Raw genomic sequence first — 21,093 nt, forward strand, 5'->3', positions numbered from 1 at the left:
GTCGCTGTACTGTTCAAGTTTGTGCAAAAACAAATTTGGGTTTACTTCGGTGTACGAACCTGTGTGAACTTTTTCTTTGCTTCGCAGCTTTTGTTTTTCTAAGTTCTATGCTGACTTCTTTGTTTCCTTTGCTTTACGACAATTGTGAGTTTTAAAGGTTCTTACACCGAGGATGAGCCGTAAATTTACTGGTTTTGTAATTAGTTGAAAGAACATTATATTCACCTACCATTCGTCGAGAGAGAGAGAGAGAGAGAGAGAGAGAGAGAGAGAGAGAGAGAGAGAGAGAGGGAGAGAGAGGGAGGGAGGGAGAGAGAGGGAGAGATTGATTGATTGATTCACTTTTATTTGAATACGGTAATTTCATAAGTTACATAACTTCTTTACATGAAAGCCGTATAGAAACAGAAGTAAATACTGTACAACTACACTAAAAATATGTACAAATAATAAAATATAGTAAAATGTAGTCAACAGTTTGCCTGCCTACTAGCCAGTTTTCTTTTAAAGATAGCTTTAGATTCGGACGCTTTTATGTCATTTGGTAAAGAATTCCACAGCATTCCTCCTCTGTATGAGAAAGACCCCTTATAATATTCTGTTTTTGGAACGTGGTCCAGTACAACATTATATTCCGCATTTCTTAGCATAGACTTATAAGGGTTGTTCTCACAGACATTCGAAAAAAGATCGCTTAAGTAACTAGGTATATTTTCATTCACTGTATCATACATTAATAGACTTAAGTGCCTTTGACGCCTCGAGGCAAGCTCTTCCCAGTTTAGTTGTTTTCGTATTTGTGCTGAACGAACGTCATAACCTTGAAAGGTTATTATGCGTGCAGCACAATTTTGTAATTTCTGGATCCTAGTGGCAAGTCCCTGGTCTAAATTGTCCCAAACAACGTCGCAGTAGTCGAACACAGGCTGGATAAGAGATTTATAAATAGTATTTAGAACATCTAATGGTACATAATCACGTGCCTGTTTTAGACCACTGATGGATCGATTGACTTTTGAACAAAGTTTGTCAACATACTCGTTCCATTTAAGATTTTCATCTAAGTGAATTCCTAAATATTTTGTTGTTTGGACTCGTTTAACATGATTGTTGCCAATCTTAATTGGAAAGTCTCTTCCTAAGTTAGATAATTTGAAGGTAGTTGTTAAGAACATATACTCCGTTTTAGTGACATTTAAGCTTAACTTATTTGCAAGAAGCCAGTCCCTAACGTGAGTTTGGTCATTATTTACCTTGGCATATAGTTCAGCAGTGGATACAGAGGACGCATATATCGTGGTATCATCGGCATACATGTGTGCTTTGGTATGGAGAAGACATCCAGGGAGATCATTGATATAAATTAAAAACAACAAAGGGCCTAAAATTGAACCCTGTGGAACACCACAACTTATCAACTGGGGCTTAGATACACAGCCCTCTACTACACCCTGCTGTTGCCTATTTGATAGGTACGAGGAAAACCAGTCGAGCGTTACACCCTTCAGACCATAGAGCTCAAGCTTTTTTAATAAAATATTATGTGAAACGGTGTCAAAGGCTTTGGCAAGATCGAGAAGCACAATCAAATTGGTCATGCCTTTGTCAATGTTAAGATACCAATTATTTGTTAAATGTAACAGCGCTGTCACTGTAGAGTGAAGGGAACGAAATCCAGACTGGTTTTTTGTCAACAGGCCATTTGAATTTAAGTACCTGTATAGTTGATCGTAGACTACCCTTTCACAAATCTTAGAAATGGCTGGCAAGACAGATATTGGTCTATAGTTTTGTGCATCTGTGCGATCATCCTTTTTATACAAAGGAAATACTTTAGCCATTTTCCACTGTGAAGGAAAGACGCCAGTATCTATGGTTTTGTTTATGATACAGGTTAAAGAAGTGGCAATAATTGGGCCAGCTTCTTTTAGAAGCCGAGATGAGATGTTATCAAGGCCAGTGGCCTTGTTCGGAGATAATTTACCTAATAACTTTAAAACTTCAGTGGCAGAGGTATATTGTAAATTAAAAGTCGTGGAAACAGGCTTTATGTAAGAGTCAAAACTTGTATTTCCACTAGGCAGTGTGGAGGCTAGGTTTGGACCGACAGATGTAAAATGGTCATTTAAAATCTCACACATTTCTGCGGGTTTTGTGAAGGAATTATCACCACTTTTTAGTTCACTTATTGAAGATTTACTTACTGCACTTACGATATGTTAATTCATTGATTGTCCTCCATATTTCCTTCGGGTTACCCACATTTTGTTCCACTTCTGATTTATAATAATTCGCTTTTGCCATTTTAATCTCATTATTTATTCTATTTCTTTCTTTTCTATATTTATCCCAGATAGATGGCTGTTTTGTTAATATAGCCTGCCTTTTCAGTCTGTTTCGACCTGTTATCAGCTCCCTCAGATCAGTAGTAATCCAAGGGGATTTTTTATTTCTTACTCGCCGCGTTCTTATGGGCGCATGAGCGTCAGCTATTTTTAAAAACATATTTTCCCAGATTTCAACCATTTCATCGGGAGTAGTGCAGTTTCTTAGGCTATCCCAGGGCGCTGACTTTAGGTCTTCTCTGAAAGCACTTGCATTAAAGTTTTTAAAAGAACGAGGGGTCACATGCTTATGAGCGTTTTTAGATGAAATAGCAAACTTACGTACTGCATAGACCATACTATGGTCACTTAATCCCATATGCACCACTCCTGATTTTAAAATCCTTGAGGGTTCATTTGATAAAATTATATCAATAAGTGTACTAGAATTTGGCGTGATTCTAGTAGGTTCATTGATTAGTTGTTGAAACTGATAGGTCGAATTTAAGAGAGAGAGAGTGAGAGAGAGAGAGAGAGAGAGTTGATTGAAGTAAGCTCCGTGCAAACGGTCGCAACATTGTTGGCCAACAAATCCCAACAATGCTGAGAGTTGCACGTAGCTCCTGACCTGAATCTTGGCAGGGATCTTTATAATTACCTCCTTTCATTTCCCCGATTCTACTTTTTTTATCTATTGAACGGTTTTGCTTTTTATTTTGATCTATTTTGAATGGCGTGATCACTGAAAACCAACAATATGCAATCTTTATATTTAGTCTTAACAATGTTTTGCGAGGTTTATTATGTCCTCTTTTCCTGTTCTCGCGTGCGACTTGGAGTAGGTGATCCAGCCAGAGTTAAACATCACCCTGAGGCAAGAGAAATTTTTTGACAAAGATTAAACTAGCATTTTTAGATTAAATATTGAAAAAGGAACGATATCAACCGCTTCTAGAAGAATTGACAAATGCCTCACCCCCGGGAGGGGTTTTCTAACCGTTACCCCACCACCGGGACCGAGAAGATGACAATACTCGCCAAATAGCTGGGGGGGGGGGGGGGGGGGGGGGGACTGAGCACGCTTGGGTGCTTTTCGCGTTTTGATCAGTTTATTATTGAGCCATAATTGAAGTCTGCTTCACAGTCCTTCTTTGTGTCGTCACGCAAAGGACGAGAAAGAGAGGAGCGTTGTTTGACGACAAAAGAACGGCCAAGGGCGGATTTAGGAGGGGTGAGCCGAGGGTCCCTCGACCACCACTTTTGTTTCAAATTTCGTATTATTTTAAGTAGAATTCTCAGCAAAATGAAAAGTATCTATAGAGCTGGTAAGTGTCCCGGACACCCCTTTCTAAATTTTCTGGATCCGTCCCTTAATGCTTCACCTCTCTCCTCCGAAGAGGCCTCTTTGTATTGTAGGGAGGCTGGGGAGAAAGTAGAAGGAAGCGCGCGAGCCATGATGGGATCCCCCGCGCGCTTTCTATTTTTTAGTTATTGCTATTTTTATCGGGATACCCAGGGGCAGCCTCACCTGCGGAGGAGAGAGATGCTTCATTCAGACTAGTAAAAACCAGTGATCTGATTATTAGTAATCAGATCGAGTGTGGTTAGTTGACAGGTTGATTGTTTTAGTGCTTCACACAGACTAGCGATACCATCATCGGTGATCTGATTATAAGCCAGATACAGTGTGGTTAGTTGACAGGTTGATTGTTTTAGTGCTTCACTCAGACTAGCAACACCATCATCGGTGATCTGATTACCAGTCAGATCTAGTGTGGTTAGTTGACAGGTTGATTGTTTTAGTGCTTCACTCAGACTAGCAACACCATCATCGGTGATCTGATCATTAGCCAGATCTAGTGTGGTTAATTGACAGGTTGATTGTTTTAGTGCTTCACTCAGACTAGCAACACCATCATCGGTGATCTGATTACCAGCCAGATTTAGTGTGGTTAGTTGACAGGTTGATTGTTTTAGTGCTTCACTCAGACTAGCAACACCATCATCGGTGATCTGATTATCACTCAGATCTAGTGTGGTTAGTTGACAGGTTGATTGTTTTAGTGCTTCACACAGACTAGCGATACCATCATCGGTGATCTGATTAAGAGCCAGATACAGTGTGGTTAGTTGACAGGTTGATTGTTTTAGTGCTTCACTCAGACTAGCAACACCATCATCAGTGATCTGATTACCAGCCAGATTTAGTGTGGTTAGTTGACAGGTTGATTGTTTTAGTGCTTCACTCAGACTAGCAACACCATCATCGGTGATCTGATTACCAGTCAGATCTAGTGTGGTTAGTTGACAGGTTGATTGTTTTAGTGCTTCACTCAGACTAGCAACACCATCATCGGTGATCTGATTATTAGCCAGATCTAGTGTGGTTAATTGACAGGTTGATTGTTTTAGTGCTTCACTCAGACTAGCAACACCATCATCGGCGATCTGATTATTACCCAGATATAGTGTGGTTAGTTGACAGGTTGATTGTTTTAGTGCTTCACTCAGACTAGCAACAGCAACATCGGCGATCTGATTATTACCCAGATATAGTGTGGTTAGTTGACAGGTTGATTGTTTTAGTGCTTCACTCAGACTAGCAACACCATCATCGGTGATCTGATTACCAGCCAGATCTAGTGTGGTTAGTTGACAGGTTGATTGTTTTAGTGCTTCACTCAGACTAGCAACACCATCATCGGTGATCTGATTACCAGACAGATTTAAATAAAGTAGTTTAGTTGACACCAACATGTAAATATGTGGTTGTACACATTCTGCTTTCAAACCACAAAAGAGCAGAGTCAATCTGTTGACAGCACAAAAGTTTGACTGCAAAGCTCTGCATATCCGTTTCACCCCAGAGGACGTAAGGAATGAATGCTGAATAATGAGCTCAGATAATGATTGGTTTGAAGAAGTTATGTCGACTTCATTCATTGAGCTGAAGACATCCAACAAAAACACTAAGGCAATACAGTCCAGATCATTAATGTTCTCAAACTGTACAAATTTTCCATAATCGTTATTAGCAATGCATAACTGGCGGAAGTGATTTCTAGCGAACTCTTTGTCATTATATTCGCAAAGGCACTGTGCTTGTAAGAGAAGCTGTTTCTTCGTGACTCGAAGTTTCTTCAACAATTCTTCCATAAGAATGCTATTTTTTGTCTTTGACAAAATGCCGGCTATGAATTGTAAAACCATTGTAGACACATCTTCGGGAATCTCTCTCCCTTTTACAAACGAACGAGCCGCTAAGTACTCATGAACAGTCAAGTGGGTAAAACAAAAATACTTCGTTGTTTGAGAAATCGATATCATAAAAGGTGGACCACAATGTAGAAGCCCTCCTCTTCTGAGGGCTTCGACATCAACTTCTTTCAAATTTAGCCGTTTCATTTCTTCGTCAGTGAATTCAAACTTTCGCGACAATAGCGACTGAGCTGCAAAATCAGACAGTTTATCTAGGGTGCTTTCGCCGAGAACGGTTTGCTTCTTCTTGATGTGATTTCTTTCAAAAACGGTCAGCACTTCAGAATAGAGCTCACTAATTTTACCAGGGAGATCTTCGGAACTGTTTGATTCTTTCAAAATCCACTCAAAATGTGAACACATTAGGGCGCAGAGTACAGGAACGTGAGCAAAGCTGAGAAGATCCTCGTTCTCGTTGATGTGTTTAAGCACGATGTTCTTCATGCTCTCGTTTTCTCGGAAATAGCTGTTGATGTACTCTGTCACCTCCTGTTCAGAAAATCCTGTTATCTCTACATTACGATGAAAGTGAACTTCACAGAGTTTATCAGATTCATCAGGTCTTGAAGTTACCAATACAGTGGACTGGCCTAAGATTTGTCCGTTTATTAGTTTGGCACATAATGCAGCAACCGGCATTTTCTCTCGACAGGAATTTGGATACCTTTCATGTGTGTTACCGACAATGCAATCTTGCAGAGAATATTCGTCAAAACCGTCAATTATTATCAAGACTTCTTCAGGATGATTGACCAAGTATTGCAGAAGGAAATCATCGATACGGCACTGATCATCCAATAGTGTACAACAGTTCAAGATATCTTGCAAAGAAACATTCTGCTCACCAAATAAACTTAACTGCCGAAAAGTCAACAAATACGCAAACGCAAAATCTGGAAATTCCCTGTTTCTTGCGCCGGGCTTAAATAATTCATCATTAGCCCAATCTCGAAGCAGCTTTTGACAAAAGAGGCTTTTTCCGATTCCTGCTTTTCCGGTGAGAAGAATGCGTTTGGGGTTACTCTCATCATCGACTGTCCGAAAAAAAATTTCGTGACTCTCCTTGACTTGAGTTCCCCTAACACGACTATAATCAACAAGCCGGTCTCTTCTCCCTGTATACTCAACTTTGCCAACGGACTTTCTCCCATGTTGTATTAGAAGATTAGTGAATATATCATCTGTCCTCAAGGAGGGTATAGTGGAAACATTTAACAGTTTGGGCAGGAATTCCGTTTGCTTCTTTATTGATTTTTTCACTGCTTCTGATACGGTACTCACTGCGAAAAAATAAATGAACAGGGGAAAAAGGTCAGTTATTGCTGGTAAATAAAGGGCTTTTGGAGTTCATTACATACCAACCCTGTCTTATGTATGGCAACATTTTAAGCCAACCACTCTATAACAAATGTGAAAAAAAAAATGCATCTCAAATGGCTATATAGTCATTTCTGCTCGAATTATTTCAACTTTCCGACAGCTGCTTGGAACTACACTATGAACTTTGTGCTGTGTTTGATATCGTCACAAAAATAGCTGATGCCACTTATTCAAGATAAGGGCAGGATGAGAATTTCTTACGAAGCACAAGTAAGAGCGACTCTTTTTAAAAATCAGTGCTAAAAATTAATATAGGGAGAGCGGTGTTATTTTTGCTTGTATTGTCACGGCAGGTTGTTTCAGCAATGAGCACCGACGCTGAATTCCTCGGTAATGAAAAATATTAACTGCTTTATACTTAGTACACTTATGTAGATAATTTTTAAGTTATAAAATTTAAAGCAACTTTAATGTAATCAGGCAATCTAGGATTTTAAGGTAAACTATAAAAGAAACGAAATTACACTTCTCAAATAACCTCAAATGAAAGATTTTATTAAAAACCGCCGCCCGGTTAGCTCAGTTGGGAGAGCGCCGGTCTGCTGTGCGGGAGGCCGTAGGTTCAAACCCCGGCCGGACCAACACTCAGGGTCTTTAAATAACTGAGGAGAAAGTGCTGCCTTTGTAATAACATCTGTAAATGGTTAGACTTTCTAGTCTTCTCGGATAAGGACGATAAACCATAGGCCCCGTCTCACAAGCCCTTGCACATGTAATAAATCTGCGGGACGTTAAAGAACCCACACACTCTTCGTAAAGAGTAGGGCACGTAGTGCCCGGTGTAGTGGTCTATCTCACTTTCACACTCATGTATGGGGGCATCATCACTCATTCCTTCAGTACTTGTAAACTGCACCTTAAGCAGTCTGGCAAAGTCCCCCAACCAGTGTTGTAAATTATCCCTGAAAAGCCCTGAGGGGAGTGGATAATAAGATATTTACAATTACAATTTACTGGCAAATTATCTTGCTTTTTAATAATCCTTTTATATACAAAGTAAGTTTTTTTTACTGTGACCTCGATTTATATACTAGGATGAAGCCTCCCACGCAGGCGTTTTTAGGGAAGGGAGAAAATACGGAGGTTACGATTTGTATTAGGATTTTAAGAAAAATGAATATATAAAAATAATTCAAAACGATGCACCTCGAAAGGCGGACGCTATAAAAAAAAAAGATGAAAATGACTTTACTGTCAAAAAGGTAGCTGTTTCATCAGGTAGGGTATTCTCTTAAGAATCTTTTCAGAGCAAGCACTGAGCCATGTCCTATAGAAATATTTTTAGTGATGTGATCAAAATGTCTGAAGCTTTCTACGGGTCGGAAAGCATTTGAAACACTTCATCGGCAAACTAGAAGGAAATCCTTTTATTGTCTCAAATACAAGCAGGAGAAGACGGGAAGTTCTAGATCGTTCTTTCGTTCTTTTATTATAAATGACGTAAAAATGACGTCACTGCATTGTCAAAGGAAATCACTGTATAATTTATTTTCATAATTTCTTCAGATACGTTTCTGCTAAGGTGTTTTGCGTTTAATATCCATTTTTAGAGGAAAGAATGGAGAAATATGGGTTTAATTAGCTATTCCATTTCACAATAATGACGTCAAAATGACGTGCATTGAGTTCTTGTGTCGATCAAATTATGCTGAGAATGTAAAAAAATGTGGAGTTCATTGTTTTGTGCAATTTGGTGCCCGTATCATAAGTGGTTATACATTTATAAGGGGCGCCCCAGACCCTCCTTTTCCTAAGAAATCCCATAATCTTGGTCTGAACACGATGAAATTCAGCTAAGCTATTGGTTGCGATTATCATTTGTGGATTTGGACTTGCCTAATCCCTAGGCCTGCGTTTCGGGTCACGTGGTCTGTTTGTTTCAAACACGTCACCGAAATGCATTGATCGAGAAGGCCTGGGAAGACGCCATACAAGAACTGGGCAAGTGTCAGGGTCGTAACATGGTATATGGGCTCAGGGCTCAAAGCCCAAAATATGACTGGGATCAGGGCTCAGAGGAAAGGGCTCAGGGCTCAGAAGAATGGGATCAGGGATCACAAGGCTTTTTAGCCCGAATCAGGGATCAGATTTATTACACCGTCTAAAAATCTCTTATCACAATATTTTTTCGCATAATAAGGTTTGTGTCCATAGAATTTCCTGGCCGAGGTACATTACCTATTCTTGCTTCCGGCTGGCGGCAGTTCCTGTCATACGAAGTCCTGGTTGTTCGACGAAAACATGGTATCATATTCTTAATTTATTTAATTGTTGAGGGCACCGTAATATGAATCTCAAGTCACTTTTCCCGCTTTGTAAAGCAACTCCTCAACGCGCTGTCAACGCCAGAAGGCAGAGAAAGCGATTTATACATATCTTCTTTTGCGAGAAATGGGGAAGAAGAAAAAGGACAAAAAGAAATCCTTTTACAGAGAAAGGTAAGTAAGTACTTCTCTGACTGATTTACTCCCGACAAGGGTCCAAGCATAGAGTTTTTCGGCCGATCAAACATAACAATACAGGACAATAGACACGATTCATCGAAAGCGGAATTTACTGTATAGGTCCCGATTGCCTCATCGCCTCAAGCAAGTCACAAGGCGACTATAAATCGAGTTTCATATTTTTTGACCAGTAACTTAACCTTTAAAAGTACTTAAATAATTAGAATGGACGTCAAAAGTAGAATACAAGTACAATGAATTCGCGCGCTTTGTTGCAAAATAAATGCTTTCTCGCAATTTAACTCTGATGAGAAACCGAGATCGTTTCACCTACAAGTACTAGTATGGGACTGGGAAAGTAAAGGACACATTCCATTACTGTCTATTACTGTATAACTGATAAATGCTTGTATGATAAATAATCTAAAATTACAGGTAGAATTAGTGAAAATAAGTGAAACACCAAAGACTTACCTCGGTTGAATGAAAAGAACAAACCCTTTATAGTTTATTTGCTTTAGTTTTTTTAATAAAATAAACGTTGAATTGGTGAAAGGAATGTTGCATATTAGGTAAAAGTAGCAGAGTCTGCAGGAATTTAATATATTATAGCACTCAGCATGAAGGGCCACCAGTAATGGGCCCAATATTTGATTTTTGAACCGGGAATGGGTTATTTTTTTCATGCAAGATTTTTTCAGACCTCATCCGTGCAGTGGCTGTTTTGGTGTGCACAAAATTTTACAGCCTTTAGTGACAATATCGATCTACAAGAATTTTTTCGACCCTTTGGGCTATTCGGCCTGGGCTTATGTAATGGTTGGCCCCGAAAGGTACATGTATCACCGCCTTGGATTTGGAGCCTGAATTTTTTAGTGGAGTGAGAACACCCGCTCAAAACGACCACGCATCGCGGTGGCCCAGCTGCCTTTTAGAATTAATAGAGAGGCTCTACCAATCCTCTAATTTCTTTTATAGTGGTCCTCAAAGCGATTACACACAGAGAAAGCTGGGTCCGAAGGCACCGGCATGGCTTCGAAAGTCGCACGGCAAGAGTAAACCTTAAGGAGGATATGGATGAGGAAACGAGCCCGGAGGGAAAGGAGCGACAAAGGAAGGCATTGCAGAGCTTTGCGAAAGAATTCGGATGGGGTGTACGCGAGGGTGTACGACAGCAAGGAACGAGAGGGAAGACCAAAAAAGAGAGCTGATACACTTGCACTTGCTCTGAGTATGTTCAGATGGAATGCGTCGGCACATGGAGAAGTCGATCTGCTGAAAGAGGTTCAAGGGAGTGAAGGACAAACTACAGTTCAAGACGCAGCTGAAGAATATGAGATTATCTATTCAAAAGGCGACGTAGTTGCTCTCAAGCACAATTACAAAGTTATATCATTCCTTTCTTCCTTGCAGTTCCTTTAAAAGATCTCCACCATAACGCCGAGTGACTTATTCCTGGAAGAGTGGGTTTGAGATGGCTGGAAGAGTCAGAAGAAGATCCCCTTGTATACCAGACTGGGCACCGTGACGATAAAAATTCACCTGAGTGTATCATCGGAAAGTTCAAATAATAAAAGATGCATGGAAATAACTTCTGTTTGAGCTGCCTTGAAGAGCAACGCCTCGTTGCATTGCTCCAGGGGTCAGTTAGATCAAATGATTCACCTGCGTCAGGTGGTGACGAAGAGGAAGGGGAGCAAGCTCAGGTGGACAACTTTTCAGAGCCACTTAGATTCGAAGCTGGAAGGAGTAGGTCTGGAAGACCTACAACCAGATATGTCCTCGGACAATCTACAATGGTTATTAAGCCAGGAAAAGCCATTTATGGGCTTGACACAGAAAAGCTGTTAAACTGAACCTGTGGCTTGCATCATTTAATTTTTCTACTTCATGTAAAGCAGGTATTTTGCTATTGGTAATTGATCGTGATCCTCACTGTAACACACACAGAGTGAAAGAGGAAATTCACATAAGACTACACTCTAACAACATAATAATAATAATAATAACTTTAATAGTAACATCCTCGTGAGGTTTTTCAGGAACTATTTACAAACTATTTCCAATTTATAAAAGCAAAAATGACAATAAAAACTCGAAATCACAATTTATGATGGTATTCTACTAAAATCTAAAGCTTATGAAGGAAATGTCTGCCTCAATAGTGTGTCTTTCAGGGCGCGCTTGAAAGATGCCAATGAGGCACTTTGCCTAAGTTCATCATGCAAGTTATTCCATATGTAGGCCCCTCTGTAGGAAAATGTGCGCTGGCCTATAGCCGTTCTGTATAGCGGAATCCGCAAAGAGTTCCGTGTACGAGTGTTACGAGTATGTATATTTGAGCGCTTGGTAAACTTGCTCGTTAAGTATTGAGGTGCAAGATCGTTCTGACATTTAAAGGTCAAAACGGAGTCTCTATAGAATAATTGTTCTTTAACAGGAAGCCAGTTTAGCTCTCGAAGCAAAGGTGTTACGTGGTCAAACTTCCTAGAGTTTGTTACGATCCTGCTGGCAAAATTCTGAATAGATTGTAATCTGTTTATATTCTGGAGTGTAGTATTAGACCATACAGATGAGCAGTAAAGCATCTTGCTAAAGACTAATGATGTTATTAACAACTCTAGTGTTTCCTTGTCGAAGCTCCTTTTGACTCTATTTATTTGGCAAAGCTTTGCGAAACAAGATGACACTACACATGAAATATGGTGATCGTAGGTCAGATGGGGGTCAAGAAAGACTCCCAAGTCCTTGGCAGAGTCTGTTGGCTTCAGTGTTTTACCTAAGAATACCACTCTAGGGTCTTCTGGTAACCTGCTTAACATCTGTCTGGTACCGAGGAAAAGGAGTTTAGTTTTATCGGGATTGATAAGTAGATGGTTCTCACAGCACCATTGAGCTACACTGTGAAGGTCTTGTTCGAGCTTTTCAATGGCAGCATCAAGCTCAACGAGAGGAAATGACATGAATAGCTTTGAGTCATCCACATACGATTCTAGGTTGCAAAACGTCGGTGACGTGGGTAAATCGTTGAGGTAAATGCAGAACAACAATGGTGATAGGATTGCACCTTGAGGAACTCCGTGAGTTATAGGTAGAGTGTCAGAGTAGGCGGAGCCAATTCTCACGTATTGCCTGCGACCAGTTAAATAGCTCTTGAACCATTTGACAGTAGAGGGTGAGGAGATGGAGAGTTTGTGGAGCAACCTTGCATGGTCTATACTGTCGAAGGCTTTGGATAGATCTAATAGTACTAGTGCTGTTATCTGCTTTTTATCCATTGCTTCGAGTATCTTCTTCGAGTATAGAGTACATTAACAGGGATAGCGGAATAGAAAGTCCAGAAGCTTGGTTGCCTTTAATCAAGAAACAAAGCAATAGGAGATCCCTACGACAGCGGACCCGTGAGGCAAAAGCCCATACAAACAACGGAGTAATGCACCAATCTCAGCAGCTAATATAATTGACCAACCAGAGCCAGAGCTTGGAGTCTTGTAAGTTCACTTGCGATCAGTCGACAAAGACTAGCAAGGCAAGGTCTTTAAGTGTTACTTTTTCTAATGAACACTTGAAGTACGCAGTTGAAACGTCGCGATCTACGTCATTAAGTGACTGAATCGTGAGACAAACGATTACACTTTATCAATATCAATATTGTAGACCAGTTTCACGAGCGACATGAAACTTTTGGTTGCAAGAGTCTCTTTGGAAATAAAACATCTGTGACCGACAAAGATAGGACATTGATTAACTGGACAAGTTATCCGGGCAAGCAGATATTCGTACAGGACAGGAATTGGAAAGATAGAGGAAGACTTTAGTTCTATATATATTATATTGCTCTTACAGAGCCGTTAATTCAACTGGGGACCAACCAGCGCTACCTGTGTTTGCTGTTTGACTAAGAATGTATTTATTCGAATTTTGAATCCAATGCTTTCTTGTGATTGGCTTATAAACCTCCGGGTGGCCCCGCTCGTATGAGCAACTCTGAAAATAAGCATTGAAAATACTTTTGATGAACGTTGCATCCGAAAAAATCAAGTTTCCGCAGCAAGATCTTTCAAGATGTACGATACTTAAAGGGAAGTAGACTATTTTTAATGTATAAATTAACAAAAACTTACATTCTGTATCTTACTAAAGCTCCCGTTCAAGGAAATCAGGTTTTATCATTTGTCTAGTATCGCCAAACATTGTATTTCAAGAGTTTTAAATAGAATAATGCACAAAAAGAAGTTGACTCATATTGATCTTTGAAGCTCTGATAGAACCTACAACTTGCACTAAAAATTAAAGTTAATTTTTTTTCTCATCAGCCCATTTAAGCATGTTCTGTATTCTATATTTGGAAATAAACAAAGTTGTCTAAGTTAAAATTTTGTGTAAAACATGGATGGGGTCAATATTTTTATCAGGGCTCAGGCATCAAAATTTTGGGGGAAATGGGGCTCAGGGATCAAAATAACGGCAAGAAAATAGGGATCAATGGGTCCCGAATATACCATGTTACGACCCTGAAGTGTTAAATGTCCACTAAAATATAAAGAATATTTTTACCTTTTCCTTGTAAGTTATCACCATCATCTGAAACAAAAACGTAAATTTTGTAAGACTTTTAAATACAGAGTATTATTTTAGTAGTTGCTTGGTTCTTTTAACAGGCATAGAGAGATACCTTCAGGCCTGTTTTCCCTTGGAGAATGGACAACTGACCGTGGCTAGCCTAAAAGTAAATTTGAGAAGAGAAGAAGGCGATAGGGGGATGTTTTCATCACAAGATTCCAAGGGAATTTTCTTAAACTCATACACTTTGTAACAAAATGGCTATAGAATGGAAGAAAGACAAATCATAAAATTCCTCGTTAGGACCTTGGATAACATGACTACGATCACTGAATCAGTAGCGATAAGTCAGGCTACCAGGTAACAGTGACCGCTGGTGGCTTAACACTGACTGACTCATCATGAGTGTAGAGAAAAACACGAGTGTTTGCGAACAAAAGGTGTGTGTTACGGACTTGTATAGCGTTACAGCGTGACATCGGGTCACGTGGAACTTGACGTTTGCAATCATGTGACTTAAGCGTTTTTCGTTTTATTTATTCTAAAATAAATCTCTCTCTGTGTGGTTGATATTTATCGATGTGGAACCTTAAGATCCTTTGAATTCTTCGAAACCAGCGACTAACGCCCTGTAAAGCGTTACTTTCTCTTACATGGTCACTCCGAACCGGATTATTCTGTTGGTGATAGTTCTTGTCGTGTTAATCCTTGGACCGGACAATTCTTGTTTACGAGCACGTGGTGTGGATTTTTCATTCGTCGTCGAGTTGACTATTTTAAAAGGGCATGTGATGCCACCCAAAGTGAAAGCCATTTCAAGGAAAAAAGCTGCGCGTGAAGGGCACAGAACAACCGTCAAACGTATTGCTTACGCCGTCAGTGAACAACTGGATGCCTCGTACAGCGACGTTAACTTGGACGGGAACAAACAAGCGCTTGCCCTAATCGTGTCAAAGCTTCACCAGCAAAGGCAATCCCTGCACGTCAAATTGGAAACCCTAAAAGTTGTGGACGAAGAAATCTTGTCAATCGTGGAAGAAGAGGAAATCGGAGACGAAATTCGGGAAGCAGACCTCGTAAATGAATTAATTCAGCTCACCATTGCTAGAATTGATAATTTCCTAGAAACCTTGAAGACCCCCGCGAAGACCGTGGACGCACCAAAGGACGAGACACCGGTAAGCCCTTCTAAAGTTGTTACTAGTGACTTCTTACCGTCAAATGACTCTGTTGAATCTCCGGTAAACCTTCCTGTATCTGCAGGAAATGTTGAAACTTCGAATAATCTTGTTGAATCTACTAATCCAACACCAAGTTTAAGCTTACCCACTCAAGAAACAATCCCTCGAGTTAAATTACCTAAACTGGACTTGAGAAAATTTGATGGAGAAGTTAGTACATGGCCCACCTTCTGGGATGCCTTCGAGTCCTCTATTCATAAGAATCCTACATTGGCTCCTATTGACAAGTTCAATTATTTGAACTCTCTCCTTATGAAACCAGCTCTTGATGCCATTTCTGGCCTGTCTCTCTCTGCATCAAATTATGAAGAAGCAATTGCGATCCTTAAGAAGAGATTTGGAAACAAGCAACAAATTATCAATCGCCACATGGATATTCTTCTTAATGTTAGCCCTGTGACTAATCAAGACACAAGAAAGCTAAGGGAACTATATGACACTTTAGAGTCTCATGTCAGAAGCCTTAAGTCACTAGGAATCCCTTCAAACTCCTATGGAAGTTTACTCTCATCAATTATTATGAACAAGCTGCCTCAAGAGCTACGATTGATTATTAGTAGAGAAATAAAGGATCAAGATTGGCAGCTAGATAATATTATGCATGCATTGGAGGACGAGTTAAAAGCCAGAGAGCGTGCAGTCCCTCATGATGAGTGTCAGTTATCAGGTGGAATTCAAGGATTCTCAAAGGCTCAGACGCGTTCAACTACATCTGCTTTATTTGCAGGACATTCAGGACCCACTTGTACATATTGTAAACAGAGCCATCCCTCTAACGCCTGCAAAATAGTGACCAACTCTGCAGCTCGAAAAGATCTTCTCATTAAGCAAGGAAGATGTTTTGTTTGCCTCAGGAAAGATCATCTCAGCAGAAATTGTAAATCAAGAATCAATGCTTCAAGTGTAAGGGTCGACACCATATCAGCATTTGCCCATCTGATGGCACTCATGAAGGTAGTGCCCACAATAGTACCAATCTTTCAAGAACACCGAGTCAAGAACAGCCTCAGAATCAGCGCGGGAACAATGATGAAGGTACCCCTAGAGCTGCACCCAGACAGGAACAGAACCAGAAACAACTAAAGACCTCAAAGCAGAACCTCACAGCCCTGTATGTCAGTGCCGCTACTCCAGTCCTGCTTCAAACAGCCAAAGCATTGACATACAAGCCTGGCAATTCAGCAGTCACAGTGAAAGCTCGTTTTATCCTAGATAGTGGAAGTCAACGAACCTATGTGAGCACAAGGCTAAGAGAGCGTCTAAAGTTACTGACTGAGAACACTGAAAGGATATCGATCAAAACCTTTGGTTCGACAAATGAGAACAGTCAGTGTGTGGATGTTGTCCGACTCGGTGTCGCCACTGAGCAAGGACAAGATGTAGAACTGTCAGCCTTTGTCGTCCCCACAATATGCGATCCTCTTCAAAGTCAATCTGTTGTACAAGCTAGCCTCACCTATGCTCATTTAAAGGGACTTAAACTTGCTGACTACCATACGGGTGAAGACAATATTGACATTGATATTCTTGTTGGGTCCGATCAGTATTGGAGTCTAGTGTCTGGCAGGGTGGTACGAGGAGAGCATGGCCCCACTGCAATTGAAACAAAACTTGGATGGGTTTTGTCAGGTCCAATCCCAGAAGGAACACAAGTTAATAGGCAGCAAAGTAATCTTGTCACAACACATGTACTGAAGAGTGCAGTAAAACCTGTAGATGTCACAAATGAGACCCTTGATGGAACTCTAAAGACATTCTGGGAACTAGAATCGCTTGGCATTAAACCAAGGACACTGTATGAAGAATTCCAAGAGCAGATATCCTTTACGAATGAGAGGTATGAAGTCCATCTTCCCTGGAAAACGCCGCATCCGCTCCTTCCAGACAACTACCAGTTGAGCAGGAAACGTCTAGAGAATCTTCTTGAACGTCTTCGCCACGAGCCTGAAGTCCTTAGAGAATATGACTCTGTCATAAAGGAACAGCTACATAGAGGCATAGTTGAAGTTGTAGAAAAGCCTAGCGAAGGAGAAGTTGGTAAGGTCCACTACATACCGCATCATGCAGTCATAAGAAGGGACAAGTTAACAACCAAGCTTAGAGTCGTATATGATGCTTCTGCAAAATCCGATGGTGTAGCCTCGAACGATTGTCTGTATGCAGGACCACCCCTTGCTGAGAACATATTTAATGTACTTTTGAGATTTCGTGTTAACCAAGTCGCTTTGACCGGCGATATCGAAAAGGCATTTCTGATGGTGGGTATGGCGGAGGAAGATAGAGATGTGTTAAGATTCCTGTGGGTGGATGACATTGACAACCCCTCTCCAGAGATTGTGGTTCTAAGGTTTACACGTGTTGTATTCGGAGTCTCGTCTAGTCCTTTCCTGTTAAACGCCACAATCAAGCATCACATTGAAAGGTACAAAGAAGCAGATCCTGAATTCGTAGAGAAATTTCTTCGCTCCATTTATGTGGATGACCTAAGTTCTGGAGCCCCTGAGACTAATGAAGGCTATGAACTTTATCTGAAGTCCAAACTCAGGCTTGCGGAAGGAGGATTCAACCTAAGGAAGTTTGTATCAAATTCCCCTGAACTAATGAACAGAATTCAAGGTAATGAATCCAGAAACTCTAGATCTGATGCTGGTACATCCAGTAAGGCTGCTGAGCCCAAGAGTGTACAGCCCCCTCGAGCCTATCCAGAAAGGAATGTTGTTTCTGAAGACAAAACTTACGCCAAGAGCATGCTTGGCACAATAGAAGAGAAAAACAGCTCAGACTCAAAGGTCCTTGGAGTACGCTGGAACCCCATGAAGGATGCATTGATATTTGATTTGACCGAGATAGCGAACTTTGCAAGAGACCTTGAACCCACCAAGAGAAACGTTGTTAGTGTTGCCGCGAAGTTTTATGACCCTTTTGGATTTCTTTCACCAGTTGTTATAGAGTTTAAGTTGTTCTTCCAAGAACTTTGCCGAATGAAAATTGGTTGGGATGATCCCTTGAATGATGAATTGTTGAAGATGTGGGGCAAGCTGTTGGATGGGTTAGAAGGTGTAACAGCACTTTCACTATCAAGATGCTACTTCCAAGGAGTTCAAGAGAGAGTTGTCAGTTGTAGCCTTCATGGATTTGGTGATGCATCCAGTAAGGCCTATGCAGCAGTGATCTACCTGCACGTGACTACCACCACAGGAAGCTATGTCAAGTTTGTCGCATCCAAGTCCAGAGTTGCCCCTGCGAAAGAATTATCCATTCCAAGATTAGAGCTTCTTGCCGCTCTAGTATTAGCTAGGCTGATTGAGCATGTTAAGGAGGCCTTGCAATTGGAATTGGCAATTACAGATACAAATTGCTGGACTGATTCCAAAGTAACATTATTTTGGATCAAAGGCGAAGAAAAGGAGTGGAAGCAATTTGTCCAAAATCGTGTCAATGAGATCAGGAGCCTTGTAACAGCGAGTAGTTGGCGACACTGTAACGGAAAGGATAACCCAGCCGATATTCCCTCGAGAGGATTGAATCCTGTAGAACTCTCAAAGTGTACCTTGTGGATGAAGGGCCCCAAGTGGTTAACCAATTTTAACGAAAACAGTGAGAGCGTGTTCGACAGCACACATATACCTGAAGAATATTTTGCAGAAATCAGAGCTGAGGAAAGAGCAAAGTGCCAAAAGGAAACCTCATCCGTAATGCTTGCAGCAGTTGAACCCTGCGGTATAGCACAGATCATGAGAGCAGAAGACTATAGCAACCTGCAGAGACTTATAAGAGTTACTGTCCTTGTTCTAAAGTTTGTAAGAATCATGAAGTTATTACTGGAAAGGGACACCCTTTCCCAAGACGAGTCGACGGATCAAGATACTGCATTCGCAGAAACCCTTTGGATTAAGGAAATACAGAAGTCCTTAAGCAAGAATCCCAAGTTTGATATTTGGAAGAAGCAGTTTGGCATCTTCACCGATCATCAGGGCATTATGAGGTGTACTGGACGCTTAGCCAAGGCGGAGTTACCAACTTCAGTCAAGCACCCCATTTTGTTGGAGAAAGACCACCACATCACATCCTTAATTGTCGAAGACAGCCATAAACGAGTTATGCATGGTGGTGTGAAGTCCACTCTGACAGAACTAAGAGCAAGATTTTGGATCGTACAGGGCAGACAGTTCGTTAGAAAGCTACTGTACAAGTGTGTGATTTGCAGAAAACTTGAAGGAAGGCCATATCAAGCTCCACCGCCCCCGCCCCTCCCAGAATTTAGAGTAAAGGAATGCTCACCATTTACCTATACTGGAGTTGATTTTGCGGGACCTCTCTATGTCAAAAATCATTCTGGCCCTCAGCAGAAAGTATGGATCTGCCTCTACACTTGTTGTGTTACCAGAGCTATTCATTTGGATCTCGTACCCAGCCTCACAGCCTCCGCATTATTGAGGAGTCTCAGAAGATTTTCTGCCCGTCGCGGCACTCCACTGTTGATGGTGTCTGATAATGGGAAAACCTTCAAGTCAGCAGCGCGAAAAATCACGAAACTGATGAACGACCCGGGAGTAAAACAGTACTTTGCCAATGCACGGATGAAGTGGACGTTCAACCTTGAAAAGGCCCCTTGGTGGGGTGGCATATTTGAAAGACTTGTCAGATCTGTTAAGAGATGTCTGAAGAAGACTATCGGCGGTGCAACCCTTACCTATGAAGAATTGCTTACAGTAGTCGTGGAAGTGGAAATGATACTGAACTGTAGACCTCTGTCCTACGTGTCTGGTGAGGATACTGAAGAACCCCTTACCCCGTCGCATCTCTTATGTGGGCGACGCCTAATGAGCCTTCCAGACAGCAACAACAGCGACACTCCAGATTATGACATTGATGTTCAGCCACAGGATCTAAGCAGAAGAATGCAGCACCTGAGCAACGTTCTGAACCACTTTTGGAAAAGATGGAGAAACGAGTACCTGATCGAGCTGCGAAATGCCCATCGTTACCTTAATCAGAATGACACTATCGGAACTGTATCTGTTGGAGATGTAGTTGTTGTGCATGAAGAAGATCAGCCCAGAGGAAAATGGCGTGTTGGCAAGATTTTAGATCTCATCGTTGGATCTGATGGTTGTACCAGGGGAGCTTTGGTCCAAGTCCGAAGCGAGGGAGAAAAATGCACGAAACTCAGGCGCCCTGTGCAGCGGCTTTACCCTTTAGAGATCCAGTGCGAAGTTCCTGTCTAACAAGCAACCGAAGTAATCTCAAGCCAGAATCCTGATCCAGTTAGCACTGAAGTGAGAACTGAGCAACCAGTGTCTACACGAAGCTGTCCAAGACCAGCAGCTGCAGTTGAGGCTGACCGAAGAAGGAAGACCTGGCTGGAGGATCTGACTTAATGAACTTTGAACTTTGCTACGAATTATCGTTGAGTTTAGGTGTCTCAATAGTATGTAAGGTTTGTTGACCAGATAGAATTAGGTAGCCAAATAATAATCTGGTCAACAGGGGGGAGTGTTACGGACTTGTATAGCGTTACAGCGTGACATCGGGTCACGTGGAACTTGACGTTTGCAATCATGTGACTTAAGCGTTTTTCGTTTTATTTATTCTAAAATAAATCTCTCTCTGTGTGGTTGATATTTATCGATGTGGAACCTTAAGATCCTTTGAATTCTTCGAAACCAGCGACTAACGCCCTGTAAAGCGTTACTTTCTCTTACAGTGGGTTGCAGGAAACGTTCGAAAGCAGTTGATTTTTATGAAAGTGAACATGATCCTCGCAGTTGACTGTTAACCTAAGCGGCTGATTTTTGTTATCAATACGATAGCAGATTATTTATGTACTGAGTTTAAATTGCAGAATACAATCCGAGAAAACTTTTGCAAGGTATTTTCTTT

The 21,093-nt window shown here is 41.1% G+C and overlaps 2 protein-coding genes across 4 annotated transcripts in view; both read right to left on the reverse strand.

The window, feature by feature from the left end:
* The window catches only part of LOC140942370 (uncharacterized), a 333,944-nt gene that overhangs the window by 16,146 nt on the left and 296,705 nt on the right, over nucleotides 1-21,093 (reverse strand). The gene's annotated exons all lie outside the window — the stretch shown is intronic.
* LOC140942369 (NACHT, LRR and PYD domains-containing protein 12-like) overlaps nucleotides 3,037-21,093 on the reverse strand; it is a 30,157-nt gene continuing 12,100 nt past the window's right edge. For 2 of the 3 annotated variants that reach the window (XM_073391325.1, XM_073391323.1), the window contains exons 2-3: nucleotides 13,964-13,990; nucleotides 3,037-6,862 (exon numbers count right to left, since the gene is read on the reverse strand). In XM_073391325.1, coding sequence (XP_073247426.1) covers nucleotides 3,882-6,862; nucleotides 13,964-13,990 — 3,008 coding nt within the window. In that variant the 3' untranslated portion in view covers nucleotides 3,037-3,881. The remainder of the gene's footprint in view (nucleotides 6,863-13,963; nucleotides 13,991-21,093) is intronic. The other variant, XM_073391324.1, reaches the window with a different exon arrangement.

Source organism: Porites lutea, chromosome 6 (genome assembly GCF_958299795.1).
Source record: "Porites lutea chromosome 6, jaPorLute2.1, whole genome shotgun sequence".
Taxonomy (NCBI): domain Eukaryota; kingdom Metazoa; phylum Cnidaria; class Anthozoa; order Scleractinia; family Poritidae; genus Porites; species Porites lutea.